Genomic DNA, 14,836 nt, shown 5'->3' on the forward strand with positions numbered 1-14,836 from the left:
GGATGTGGATATGGGGTGGGGGGGTGGGTAGTAAAGGATTCTGGCCATTTTTGCAATCTACCGTAGTGATAAATGTTTCACCTGTACCAGGAATGCACCCCCCTCCAAGAAGCTGGGAAGGAGGAAGAGCTTGTGCATATATCAACTAACAATCAAGTCAGGAAATTGTGGTCAGCAGTATGCTAGAAAAGTCTTCTCCAAGACCCTTCTTGTTTTGAGTTTTCACTGTAGATTCAACAGATGGCAAAAGTTACCCTGAATGTGGATGTCTGTAATCAGATTAGCCTGGGCTTCAGAATGACCAAGAACAAACTAAAATCAATTGTATCTTTGGTAGAGATCTACCTATATAGGAGTGAGTGTTTTAAGTTGGAAAAAAGCAAATCTGAGAGAGACAAGAGAGGTGGTGGCTGACCTAGTAACAATGAGCTTACAATGCAATCTGAATGTAAAAATAGCCCTCGTTATTCTTGGGGAAGTGATATATATCACACTAGCAGAATGAGTGTGGAAAGAGTTGTTCTCCATGGCCCACAACACTATTAATATCTTTCACTCATGGCACCTCTTTTTTTCCTCTAGCACCTCAAAAGTGCTTTGTAACTGTCATCATCAGAGTATCCCAGGAAATAATAACTATGGACCCCTTTTTGCCCCCATTTCACAGATCTTAGAACCCAAGAGTTGTTAGATTTGTAGCTATTGTTCAATCACTTTGCTGACTTCTGCCAAGATTGTGCTGAAGTTTAATGTAAAGAAAGCAGGTACATAGTCCTGCTTCTCTGCCACCCTTGCAGATGAAAGGGGTCTGGAGTGGGTCATTTGAAATCCTGAATACATTAATCAGATGGATCGAGCTAAGGCTTGCTTCCACCTCGGCTCCAGCCCCGGGCAGATCACTGCTGCAAAGAAGTGCATCATTCTGGACTTTGGAAACCTCCTTATGCTGCTTAAAGGTGTATTGATTTGCAGCTTAAAGGTGGTAGAAGTTGTAACCAAAATTTATAAAGCACTTCCTGTGTGTCAGGTGCTGTTCCTATACTTACAACATCTACGTAAGGGCAGATTGTTATTGTCTCCACTTTTCACATGGGAAAGCCTGAGGCACAGAAGGATTGAGTAACTTGCCTCAGATCGCACTGTCAGAGTAATGGAGCTGGGGTAGGGACTGGGGAGTTGGGCTTGAGAGTGTGTTCTTTTTTGCTCTTTTGTTGTCCTGCCTTCTTGTGTCATAATACCCCACTCTAGAATTAGGCCACCCTGCCTAGCTGATGCCCAATCCCAGCTGGAAACTGGGATCCTCTCCAGGGTTTTGGCTATTGTTCCTTCTGTCCTCACTCCTATCTTAACTATCTAATGGCAAAGCAAATGGACTGGAGGAAATGGCTGGAGGCCTAAAGGGTACTTCCTGGATGAAGAGATGGGGCCATGCTATATGTGTGGACTCAAGAATGGGCATTAATGAATATGAACACTCCGACCATTCACTTAAATATTTCATAGGCATTCACTGTATGCCAGACATAGTGCCTTGTTCTTGGGACACAGATGAGGAAGACTTGGTCCCTGTCTTCAGGGGACCAAGCGCCTGAGAGAAATGTAAAAATGAGAAAAAAACAATTATAACACCATGTCAGGAGTGATATAATATAGGAAAATGCTGTACAACAAAAATTTGAGAGGTAAACATAGTATTCTGGTGCTATGGAACATACGTACCTTGGGGCACCTGGGCAGCTCGGTCAGTTAAGTGTCTGACTCTCGATTTCAGCTCAGGTCATGATTTCAGAGTGGTGAGATTGAGCCCTGGGTTGGAGCCTGCTTAAGATTCTCTCTCTCCCCCTCTGCCTGCGTGCCTGCCTCCCTCCCTCCCTCCCTCAAAAAACAAAAACACCCCAAAAAACTAAAAAACAACAACAAAAAACAAGGGAACACACATACCATCCAATGTCCAACTAAACCATCAATAAAGGAATTGGTCCTAACTCACAAGGACACATAAAACAGTAGAGGAGACAATAGCCATGATGTTTTGAAAGCTGGAAAGCAGATGGTCTTGTAATGGAGAGAGGGGATGATGTTGATTCTGAGAAAGACAGTGTGAGCAGTAGTTTCCCAGGTGGAAACGGGCTCTGGGCTGGGATGTCTCAGGCCAGAGAGAACAGTGAGAGTTTGAAAGTCAGGGATGACAGAGATGTGATCAAGGGGGCTCCCGGGTCTCTGGTTCGGGCAAGAGCGTCAATGTACTTTAATAAAGATAATAAATACAGTAGAAGAACCACCCGAGGCAGTTCACTCCTCTGTCTCTAACGTAAGAAGTGTTAGCTTGAGGGAGTTTTCTACTTTACACAATCTCCTCTCTTCTCAAAACAGATTCTCCTAATTCAGTGAGTCATATTTGTAACTGCTGTGAACAAAGGGGGGTCTTGAAAGCCGTTAATGGAAAATTTTTCATTTGGCATTGAAAAACATTTTTTTTGCAAGGAAATGATTCATTGTAGGAGCAAATCAAGCATATTATGTGTCAAACTTTGACAGAAAATCAGGTAGGCTGTTAGAAACGAGAAGTGTGTTTCTAGAACCATCATTATTAATGACACATTTACATACCATTTTATATGTACGGTGCTTCCAAAATATATCCCATTCAGACCTCTGAGAGTTCGTTCCTGTCCCCACTTCACACACGAAGACACTGACGCCAGCATTCCTTGCCAAAGGTCAAAGCTAAAGATGCCAGAACCAGTCCTAGATTTGTTTTCAATGCCAAATCCCATATGTATTTCAGATATACTCTACCATTTCTTCTCTGTATGATGAGTGTACGTGCTAAAGTTGAAGGAGATAGTTGATAGAATAAAATATTTTAAAATGCGAAATTGAAAAACAAAAACAAAAGCGTCCTAGCCTCTTGCCATGTTTCCAACACAGCACCTCTTCCGAACTACTTATTTCATTTTACCAGGATCCTGTGAGGAATTTAGAGGTATTTGTCTTTCGCTCCTGTCTGAGGAAGCAGGTTAGAGTTGCAGTGTTGAGTTTGAGTTTGTTACACATTTGACAGATGATCACCTTAAAAAAGAATATTGTATTTGAATGTCAGAAATTCTTAAATGCGATTCTGGTAAAAGGCAAAAATAAAAATAAAAATAGTGTCCAGGTCGCAGGCAGTTGGCGGTTACTCACTCATTGAACAAATACTGGATTGGAGCCTGTGGCTGTTGGGGATTCTATTAGGCAATCGGAGAGCAAACAGTTGCAATTCTTGGCCTTACAGAGCTTCTAGTCTACTAGTGGAGATTTCAATCAATAGTTGTGTAAATAAATGCAGGATTACAAATTTGTGATAAATGCAATTAAATTACGGTAAGAAAAGTGGTACTAAAAACCATTTAACAGAGGACACTGAGGTAATATGGAAGAGAGGGAGGATAACATGGGGAATGACCTTGGTGCTAATGTCTGGAGGTGAATTAGGAACTAGCCAGGTGAGGGCTTCTGCCAAGACATCAGGGACAACAGGGGAAAATGAGGCTCAAGGAGGCTGGAAAAGTGGGCCAGGGCTGGACCCTGCAAGGCTGGGCTGAGGCATTTCCTATACATCTCGAGCAGTGGAGTGCCATTATAATGGCATTATATTAAACAGGAGGATGATGGGGTGACAGCCACTTTGTGGGCAGTGGACTGAAAAGGGGGCTCTCAGAAAGAAGGCAGGTACGGTGGCTTGTGGACAGTTTATGGTGGCATTGGATGAGAGTGGTGGCCCTGGGACTGTGAAAAGCTGTTAGAGTGAAGACATATTAAGAAACTAAAATTGGTAGAACTAGGGGATGGATTCAGTGTGGGGTAAGGAAGAGGAAGGCAGAGTGGTGACTTCCAGGAACGGGGGGTTCTGTTTGCTGCCCGTTAACACCAGATGACCGCCACGTCTGTAGGGGCAGAGGGAGATTGTGAGCTCTGTCTTGAACACGTTAGAGGTGGATGGCACCTTCGAGTCACTGGAGTGAAAATGTCAAGTAGGCCAGTGGATGTGTAGGTCTGAATTTCAGAGGAGCAGTTAAGCTAATGATATAAACTTAGGTTTTGTTTGTATTTAGATGGTAATTGAAGCCGTGGCTGTAGGTGAGGCAGAAAGTGTAGAGTAAGAAGCAGCCTGGGGCTGATGCTCAAGGAACTCTGATATTTAAACTCTAGGTCAAAAAAGCCTGAGCCCGCAGAGGAGACTTAGAAATAGCCCAAGAGGTGAGGGGGAAAGCCGGGAAGTCAAGTCCTAGAAGCCCAAAGATAGTATATCAAGAAGGAGACGATAGCTGACCAGTGTCCAGTGGTGCTAGGAGGCTCAATTATATGAGGACCACTCTGGAAGATGCCTTTGGATATGGCAGCGTGGAGGACATTGGTGACCTGATTAACAAGCAGCACTGAGAGCGTGATGACAGGGGAGGTCTGACTAGAGGGGGTACAGATAGCTGGTGAGCAGGGATGCTGATGAGGACCCACAGCACCACTGGAAAAGTCTTGGCTGTAAAAACAGAGAAAGAGCAGCAGTTCCCTTCAGAGAATAAAGGGCCTACTGTGGGAGAGTCTTCTCTTTCTGTTGTTTTGTTGTGTTTTAAAATGGAGAATGTAGGGGTGCCTGGGTGGTGGCTCAGTCGGTTAAATGTATGACTTCAGCTCAGGTCACGATCTCGCAGTTTGTGAGTTCAAGCCCCACATCAGGCTCTGTGCTGACAGCTCGGAGCCTGGAGCCTGTTTCGGATTCTGTGTCTCCCTCTCTCTCTCTGCCCCTCCCCTGCTGGTGTTCTGTCTCTCTTTCTCTCTCAAAAATAAATGTTAAAAAAAAATTTTAAATAAATAAAATGAAATGGAAAATGTAGCATGTTTCAACATAGGAAAGGAAGAAATCTCATGCACAGAAGAGTTTGAACATTCAAGTAAAAGAGGAGATCCTTGAGAGTGTTCAGGATAATATTACAAAAAATGCCAGGCTGTCCATGGATCCCTTGGAAATCACTTCATCGCAGTGAAAACTGCAGGAAAGTTAAGTGTGGAATTCGTTTTTTAAGTTTATTTGGGGAGAGAGAGAGCACAAGCAGGGGAGGGGCACAAAAAGGGAGAGAGAATCCCAAGCAGGCTCCGTGCTGTCAGCATGGAGCCCAATGCAGGGGCTTGAACTCACGAACCATGAGATCGTGACCTGAGCCAAAATCAAGAGTCAGAGGCTCAACCGACTGAGCCACCTGGCATCCCTTAAATGCCAAATTCCTGAGGAGCAGGTATTTTGAAAACACATGGCCCTGTCAGTGTCCATCCTGAACAGTACCATCTGATGATATAGAAATCTGTGTTGTGATTCATGTGCTCAGCTCCTCTTTGCTTGTTTTTTTTCCAGGAGCTGATGAGGACGTAGAGAGCCCGGAGACAACCACATCCCGACCACTTCCAAAGATAGGGTTCACTAGTGCTGTTCCCAAAGTGGAAACCACGACATGGGAGATCCAGAACAAGATACCTGCTCAGACGAAGGTGTGTTTGTTTTGCATTGCATTCCCGGGTTGTTGTAAGTGTTTCAGTTTAAAAATTGCACACAATGTTCCTTTTGAGAAGCCCCACTTAAAATTATGTGAGGACAAATGGTCTTTCATCATCTTGCTGTAAATGGCTCTTTCTTACTCTTTATGATCGTTTTGACGTTTACCCACCGACTCCTTCATTGTTGTTTAAATAAACGTTTTTCTTCAGAGCAGTTATAGGTTCATGGCAAAATTGAGTGGAAAGTTCCCATGTGCCCCCTGCCCTCACACAGACACCACCTACCCCCCAGAGTGGTACATTTATTACAATTGATGAACCTAATTGATACATTATTTTTACCCAGAGTCCATAGTTAACCTTAGGATTCGCTCATGGTGTTGTACCTTCTGTGGGTTCTGACAGATGTACCTTGTGCTGCCTCTTTATCTCTCCTGCCCCCCCCCCCACCCCCAGAAAGTACTGATCTTTTTACTGTCTTCATGGTTGGGTTTTTCCAGAATGTAATAGAGTTATCACCATACAGTATATAGCCTTTTGAAATAGGCTTCTTTCGCTTAGCAATATGCATTTAAGGTTCCTCCGCGTCTCTTCATAGCTCAGTAGCTCACTCAGCTACCTACTACTTTTATCGCCCCGGCCTAGCTTCTATATGGATATTTTTTATAGGGTGCTAAGGGTCTCAAAACCCAGTTAAGAAACAAAATTTTTGGGGCGCCTGGGTGGCGCAGTCGGTTGAGCGTCCGACTTCAGCCAGGTCACGATCTCCCGCTCCGTGAGTTCGAGCCCCGCGTCGGGCTCTGGGCCGATGGCTCGGAGCCTGGAGCCTGTTTCCGATTCTGTGTCTCCCTCTCTCTCTGCCCCTCCCCCGTTCATGCTCTGTCTCTCTCTGTCCCAAAAATAAATAAAAAAAAAAACAAAAAAACGTTGAAAAAAAAAAAAAAAAAAAAAATTTTTTTCTGTTTATTTGGGCTTAAGCCAAGAAAATTTGTTTTCAGTTCATGAAGAATTTTTTTCTGAGTTAAAACCATTGTGAACTTAACACATGATGAAACAGGTTCTGGAATAAGGAAACTCCAGGTTGCTGTCTCATTCAGTTACTTTTTTTTTTTTTTTTTTTAACATTTTTTTTTTTTAATTTTTTTTTATTTTTGGGACAGAGAGAGACAGAGCATGAACGGGGGAAGGGCAGAGAGAGAGGGAGACACAGAATCGGAAACAGGCTCCAGGCTCCGAGCCATCAGCCCGGAGCCCGACGCGGGGCTCGAACTCACGGACCGCGAGATCGTGACCTGGCTGAAGTCGGACGCTTAACCGACTGCGCCACCCAGGCGCCCCTCATTCAGTTACTTCTTAAAGTCTCCTCAGGCCTGTCATCGGCAGAATACAGACTTGACCTCTTTCAGGGATAATGATGAACGTGGTTGCATCTCAATATATTCATTTTGAGGGCTGAGTTATTAAGAAATAAGGTCTTTGGATTTAGAGCCAAAGTACTAGTTGTTGAAAACTAGGAGACTGGTGATTTTGGCCTTATTATCATTATATTGTAATTAGCCGACCACCTACTAGTGGGTAAGCTATTTAAGTTGGAAAATGCATATGAAAGTCTGAAGAAGGCCTAGGCTTTAAATCCTGGATCTGGTCAAATTTCTTAGCTTCTCTGAGCCATTCCTCATGGGTCCGTGAGAAGATTAAATGTGGGTGGGTGCCTATAGTATGGCCCCTGAGACCCGGGAAGCATTCTGTAAGCCTTGACTGAATTTGGTTAGAGCAATCACCAGATAAGCCTTATAACTGCAGTAGGAGGCTTTGTAGATGGCCCAGGGCTCGCAGACTGCTTATGAAAACTTAGAAACACAAGTGTCCCCTTTGAGAGCTCCTCCATCTGTTGGTCAGAAACGAGCTGCTGCCAAGCTTTAGTAGGAGACAAGATGTAGAGGACTGTCCCCTGAAGGTAGTGACACGTCTCGTCTGGAGTAAGAAGTGCCCCTCTACAGGCAGGAACGCATGACAGCTTCCCACACTTTCATGTCCCTCCCTCTGTGTCCCCGCTGCATGGGAATAGGACAGTGAGTGACAGAGCTGGATGCGTTGCTGCAGATGTGGAGGGGCCGTGGCCAACCCTCCTCACACTGGAGGATGCTCTGTAGGATTAAGAAGAACCAAATACTGTCAGTAGCAGACTGACTTCACAGGCCAGGCGAGAGGAAAAAAGAAGGTCCCTGAACACGGGCAGACATACTAGCGTGTGCTGGCTCCATGTGCGGGAGCTGCTCTGTCAGTGCATGGAGTTGAACGAATGAGAGAAGAAGGAAGAAGGGGAGGAATGCAGGGTAACTGTTGCCATTGATGGGAGAATGGGGAGGGGGCCCTCAGTGTGGGTGGCACAGTTCTCCAGTGTGACTGTTGAAAGATGCATTTGGCGTTCCGCGGTTTTATTTGACCGCTTGTCATGGCTGAATCTCTTGTGACCATTAGGACCCACTAGCTTGAGGCAAGAAACCCAGTTTTGGCTTTCAGTGATAAAAATTGTACCCTAAACAAAATCTAATGTGACAATCGAGTTCTGGTCAGTTGACAAGAACGAATTTAAAATTGATTTCAATTTTTAAAAATTGGCCTTAAGGAATTAATTGTGTCAGGTCTAGATAAAGAAGATAGATAGATGTTTGGCAGATGAGCTCAGAAATTAAGAATCTCCAAACATTTTAATATATGTATATTCCTAGTATCATTTATGTTCAATGGAGTGATTATTCATTGCTTCATGAGAGATTTATGGCATGCTACTCCTCATCCTAGGTACTGATAATGATACTATTGATAATTAATGATTTAATTTTCTTATAGTTCCATGGTACGGCTTAGTTAAGCATTGCCTCTAGGATACCATTAATGTCAACTTTTGAATGGGTCTGACAGTGGCGTCAGCGTCACTGTTACAGATATCCTATCTAGTTTGTTATAAATTTATGTGACAGCAATGAAAAGAACCCAGGTGTTTGTTGAAGCAGAGCATTACTCATCATCTTTTACTTCGGATACATTTCCAAGGCATCCCAACAACCAGACGTGGATGCAACAGATCTTTGACTTCATTTAATCATCTGTGTTGCCTTTTTGTAATTTCATTTTGCACATATCCACAAGAGTTAAGGTATTTCAGATTAGTTCCATCCTGTAGAAATAATCCTTCTGAATCAAACCCCTCCTTCTATACAATAAAACATTTCAATTTAAAGGATAAATGTTCCATCCAGAACACCTGGAAGTTTGTGCACTGATGGACTGTCCTTGTAAGAAGATGGCGGCCCCAGGTTAGTTTCTTTGGAAGCCTAGTGTTCAGTTCACTGAGGCAGGGACCCATGACCTCACATACTCTGGAGTTCAGATGGATCTACCTGGTCTGGTTAGTGGTCCTTCCTGGATATACCAGTGACCTTAAGCCACCCCAAAAAGGTGAGGTCTTTCCTTTTTATATTTAGACTTGAGTAGACGAGTAGCTGGCTCCCATTTTGGATGAACTCTGGCCTTCAGAAAGCAATCAGTCACTTAACTGGACCATAGCTGAGAGTCCTAATGAACATGGACTTGGCTGTTTGTAGGCAGACTAGTAGAGCTGATAAGGATTATTGTCTATAATAATAGCCAATGCAGTTGACAGTGTTTTCATCAGTAGTGTCGGTCAAGTAGAACTTCAAGAGTTTGCTGCAAGAACGTGGGTGTGATGTGATAAACACCTGAACAGGGCTGTGGAAATGGGGAGCCGAGGAAGACACTTAATATGAGAGAATGGTGAAAGGCAAGTTGGCAGGACTGTGACGTGGCAAAACATAGGATTTGAAATGTGCTCAAATAACTTTGGGGGCCCCAAAAGAATAGCTGGTACCATTAATAGACATAGAAAAGAAGATCAGTGTTATTCAGTGCTACAGCCAGGGGTTAGTTAGTGTCCTGCAGGCTGCTGGGGGGTTGGGATTAATGCTGGCTGGAGATGAGCTTCTGAGAGTTACCATCTTGGATTTGAGCTTTAGAATTGTGGGATACCCAAGAAGCTGGGAGTGCACGTCACTGAACGGCCACGGACACCAAGGTGCGAGAAAGTGGTATGACTTGGTGTGGATCACACGGGAGCTGCTTATAGAACCCAGACTCCTGAAGTTCTAGTTCAGGGTTTGCTGAAAGTGTAAGAGTGAATAGGTAGAGGGGAGCATTACGGAGTAAGCCTGGGGAGCTAGTCTGCAGAGTGGTAGTAGGGAGAGCCTTGGAGAACACCTGGAGAGAAAGCCTGGGAGGAAGCTGTCATCACAGAGCCCCATGTGGCAAAGAGATGAAGGAATAAGGAGGCTTGGGGCCATGCTCTTGGGTTGGTGTAGAGAGAGAGAGAGAGAGAGAGAGAGAGAGAGAGAGAGAGTTGTAGCCTGAAGAGTGGTAAGAAAACAGATCTTATGAGTGAGTGTCTTTGCCTATACCTGTGATGGGTGTTATATGAAACCATGAACAGCGTGGGTCCATCATAAAACTTGCCCATTGGTGTTTATTCCAATTATTTCCCACATTCATTGTTTGAAAAAAAAAATAAACCTTGGAATATATCTATTGTATCTTCTTTCCAGCACATTATACAGATTTTTTTTTAATCTTTTCCTTTTTCCAATATCAGTCACCTGAAGAAATTGATAAGGAAAAAGTTCACCTGTCTGACTCAGAAAGGAAGATGGACCCAGCTGAAGACGATACAAATGTGTATACTGAGAAACACTCAGACAATCTGTTTAAACGAACAGAAGTCCTGGCAGGTGAGTAACCCAGTGGGGGCCTGGTGGGAAGGTCCTTAAATAGGCCTGTTTGGCTAAGTGATATTCAGAGGTGTAGGCCAAGCTTGCTGAATGTCACCTTCCTGCTGAGAGCAGTCTTAAGAGACAGGAGTTAGGCAAATGTTGTCTTTATTTTCTGTCAGCTCCTTCATCCTACCGCCTGATGCAAGAAGAGGAAAGTTCAGAACTGAATTGGTCCAGAACAACCGGGTGTGGGGGGTGGTGGGATTGCAGCTCTATCAGTCCTGCTCCAAGTCATCCTGATGCCAAAATAAATTCAAGAGAAGGAAAAGTTCTTTATGGGGAGGGCAGTTGACACAGATAATGCCCAAGGCATCAAGAATGCTATCTCGAATCAGAGCTTACCTGATGGAAGTATTATTTGATTTTAAAGGGGAAGATTTGCAAGATTTAAGAACACTTAGTCCTCGAAAGGATAGTCCCAAAGCCAAGACTAGAAAGGAAATTTGCTCGCTTTTTTTCATATTTACCCTTCCAAAACTTAAGTCAGTTATATCCTGTTATGTGTCTTCGGTGAAAAAGCAATTAGAAGATTAGACTATGAAATGTGAGTACTGAGAACACTAAGGAATTTTAGAGTATGGAGTCAGTTGAGGCCCCAGCCAGATTTTTTCCTGCTGAGGCTTTTGAATGATATTAATACTAATCAAAGAAAGTATTGTACCTTCCTTGGGAATGTCAGATTGGTGTAATGACCCGGTTGTTTCATTGAATCTCGTTTCTAAATGTTTTGGGGCTTTTCAAATGGAGCCTTTTATAAAAGTGTAAACAGATTGGGCCTGACAGAGTTAATTTCTGCAACCTTTGAATCCGTCCTAAAACTAATCTTCCTTTTTGGCGTGTTTCAGCTGTCATTGCTGGTGGAGTTATCGGCTTTCTCTTTGCAATTTTCCTTATCCTGCTGTTGGTGTATCGCATGAGGAAGAAGGATGAAGGAAGTTACGACCTTGGAGAACGTAAACCATCCAGTGCTGCTTATCAGAAGGCACCTACTAAGGAGTTTTACGCGTGAAACTCCCACTTAGTGTCTCTATTTATGAGATCACTGAACTTTTAAAAATAAAGCTTTTGCATAGAATAATGAAGATCTTTGTTTTTTGTTTTTCTCATTAAAGAGCCATTCTGGCACTTTAATGATAAAAATCCCATTGTATTTAAAACTTTTCATGTATTTCTTTAGAACAACATAAAATTAAAACTTAACATCTGCAGTGTTCTGTGAATAGCAGTGGCAAAATATTATGTTATGAAAACCCTCTATGTTCATGGAATCGGTTTAAACTTTTATGCGCAAATACAAAATGATCGTTTTTATCCTACGGTTCGAAGATGAAAGCTGTTTAATTTGTGTCCGCGTGTCTCTGATTGACCTTACCAAGTGGTCTTACTTTGTTAATTTATCTGTTCCCCTCTCCTCTGCACTTTCCCTCTTGTCCCCTTGAAAACAAAACAAAACTCTATGCCTTTTGTAGCTGTTACGGTGCAATTTGTCTTTGGATAATTCAGATAATGGTAATTTAGTGTATATGTGATTTTCAGATATGTAAACTTTAACCTCCACTTTGTATAAATTTTTAAGTGTCAGACTATCCATTTTACACTTGCTTTGTTTTTCATTACCTGTAGCTTCAGGCAGATTTGCAACAGCAAATTAATGTGTAAAATTGGATTATTACCACAAAACTGTTCAGTCATAGCTATCTAATCAGATCTTCTTTTGGGAGGATTTGATGTGAGTTACTGACGAGCCTCAGCAAACCCAAAGATGCTAACAGTATTTTGAGAAGTTGCTGCAGATTCCTTTGGCCACTGTATTTGTTAATTTCTTGCAATTTGAAGGTACGAGTAGGGGTTTAAGGAAAAATCAGTTTTTGTTCTTAAAAATGCATTTAAGTTGTAAACGTCTTTTTAAGCCTTTGAAGTGCCTATGATTCTATGTAACTCGTTGCAGACTGGTGTTAATGAGTATATATAACAGTTTAAAAAAAAGTTGGTATTTTATAAGCACAGACAATTCTAATGGTAACTTTTGTAGTCTTACGAATAGACATCAATTGTAATTTGGGAACATAAAAACTACTGAATAAATCATGTGGCCTAATATTGAAAATGTCACTGTTATAAATTTTGTACATTTTCGATCAAATGTACATCTCCCCTTTGCAAATGACCATCTGCTCTCAAGGATGATGTGGGTTTGATTTCTGAGTGTTCCATAGAGTGTCTGTAAATCAAAACCAAAGAGCTCATCGATGAGGCTGTTTATTACCAGATTCACTTCTGAATTGGCCAGAGGAAATCTGAATGTATCCTGTGTGTGTTCGGGTGTAGATATTGGAAGACTGCCAGGGAAGGAATAGTGAAGTTGGCAGCCTTTGTAGGATAGCTGACGGCAATGTTGAGAGGGATGCCTGCTTTTGCAAATAATTTTTAGGAGTTAAATTCCAAAGAACCGAAGGGGACTCTCCTGATGTCAGTATCTAAGGTTTTGTCCTATAGACTGAAGACTGATTTACCTTGGAAACTGTGCTCCAAATCTCTCCTGAAGCTTAACGGAAGAACCAATAGACGGAATGCCATAGTTCACACCATAGGGAAGGGAAGAAGGGCAGGGAGGCTCTGTGCATTAAAAGGAGGGCCTCACTGCTGGACACTGAAATAGCTGCAAAGCAGGGGTTCCTGAGGAGGAGATGGAAGTATGAGGGTACCCGGCTGGGTATTTCCTTCGAACTGAACATTTCCTTTTCTGTTTTAACCATAAATTTTGTTTTAACGTGTGAGCCGCCCAAGTAGGAAGAACACCGCAAAAACAGCAACCCTTTCAATACATAATGTACTTTTAATAAAGTATGAATACTGCTTCATTTAGAGACCGTTTCCTGGAATTACCACATAACTCATTAAAAATTTTTTTAAACAGCACTCGGAACAGTGTTTACTTAAATTCTTAATGGCCTTAATTCTCAAATTCCTGTCCCATCACTTACAGAGTCAATCCACTTTGGAGTGATTAAAAGGAAGTTCTAGCACCTTCTAAAGTTGCACAATATCCCTCGATTACAGAGGTTAAGAATGTAGTGGGTATACCTCTAACTGTGCAAAAGCATAGTGAAATTGAGTTTGTAGAATAACAACTGCTTGGAATATCCGTGCCAAGAAAAGAAAGTTTCTGGCAAATATTTTGTCACTGCTGTAAAGCAAAATATTTGTTAAAGTGCCAAAATAAAGTCTGTCATGCTGAAAGTAAAAAAAAAATCATTGTATAGACTGACATCCAGTTTTATTCAACTGTATGTTTTCTGCCTAGTTTTTATTTTTTATTTTTAAGATGCAGCGACTAGTACTACAAGAAATGTTAGTAACGATTACCAAGTTCAGGAAAATTTTGGTAAAATTATAAACATTAAAGCCAATATGAAAACTTCCTGTTTCCTTAACCACATGTAAGTGATTTCCTTTGTGTGAATATGGCTTTTTGTATAAAAGGCTTGCAATATTGAAATTGCCCCATTTTCGGTGGATGGGGAAAGTGGGATGAGCTGATGTTGTGTGTTTTTGTTTTGCATTGTTTTTTTAAGTTACAGCTGCAGGTACATAGTACCTGAACTTCAGAATTAGGACCTGGTTAATAAAATTGTCATCTATTCACATTGGAAGTTGATAGCTTCAGATTGAATGTTTAGTGGAATTTTGGTGATTCATTTTTGCAAATTAGACAAAAGACCCTTGCTTATTGAGAATATAGTCTGATTTTGTAGGGTCTAGGAGATTAACCTAAATTAGTAGAACACAATTACCTAATTCTGGTTGCCTGAAGGAATGTGAATGTCCTGCAAAGGATGCTGGGTCCTTCAAGAACAGGGACAATAAATAGCAACTTCCTGGTTTTTAGGAGCTTACTTCTTCAGTGCCTTAGACATTTTGAAAACTTATAAGCATAGTGAAATTGCTTATGGTAAAAGCATGTGGTAAATTTTTAAGTGAGGAACAAAAATATAAAGCCTAAAAATATTGCAGGGTGAATTTTATGACAATTGTCTTTACAGCTTTATTAGAATTCTATAATGGGGTGGTTGAAAATATTTTTTAATATGATTTTTAAAAGACAATGACTTCTTAAAAAAATTTTTTTAATGTTTATTTTTGAGAGAAAGAGAGCGTGAGAGGGGGAGGAGCAAAGAGGGAGACATAGAATCCAAAGCAGGCTCCAGGCTCTGAGTTGTCAGCACAGAGCCTGACGCAGGGCTTGAATCCATGAACTGGGAGATCATGGCCTGAGCTGAAGTTGGGCACTTAACTAACTGAAGCACCCAGGCGCCCCTAAAAGGCAATGATTTTAAGCAACATAATCTCTTAACCTGAATTTCTAGGTTCTAAGCCTCTGGCAGACATTAGTGAGACCCTAAGTGGTTTTCAATTAAAATTAACCAAGCCAGATGATAAGTGTAGGCTGAATTGAGTAA

General features: G+C 42.0%; 1 protein-coding gene across 2 annotated transcripts in view; it reads left to right on the top strand.

The window, feature by feature from the left end:
• Positions 1-13,810, top strand: part of SDC2 (syndecan 2) — a 101,716-nt gene extending 87,906 nt beyond the window's left edge. For both annotated transcript variants that reach the window (XM_058698644.1, XM_058698643.1), the window contains exons 3-5: positions 5,393-5,526; positions 10,199-10,334; positions 11,222-13,810. In XM_058698644.1, the coding sequence (XP_058554627.1) occupies positions 5,393-5,526; positions 10,199-10,334; positions 11,222-11,385 (434 nt within the window). In that variant the 3' untranslated portion in view covers positions 11,386-13,810. The remainder of the gene's footprint in view (positions 1-5,392; positions 5,527-10,198; positions 10,335-11,221) is intronic.
• Positions 13,811-14,836: the final 1,026 nt, after the last annotated feature.

Source organism: Neofelis nebulosa, chromosome 14 (assembly GCF_028018385.1).
Source record: "Neofelis nebulosa isolate mNeoNeb1 chromosome 14, mNeoNeb1.pri, whole genome shotgun sequence".
In the NCBI taxonomy this organism is placed as follows: domain Eukaryota; kingdom Metazoa; phylum Chordata; class Mammalia; order Carnivora; family Felidae; genus Neofelis; species Neofelis nebulosa.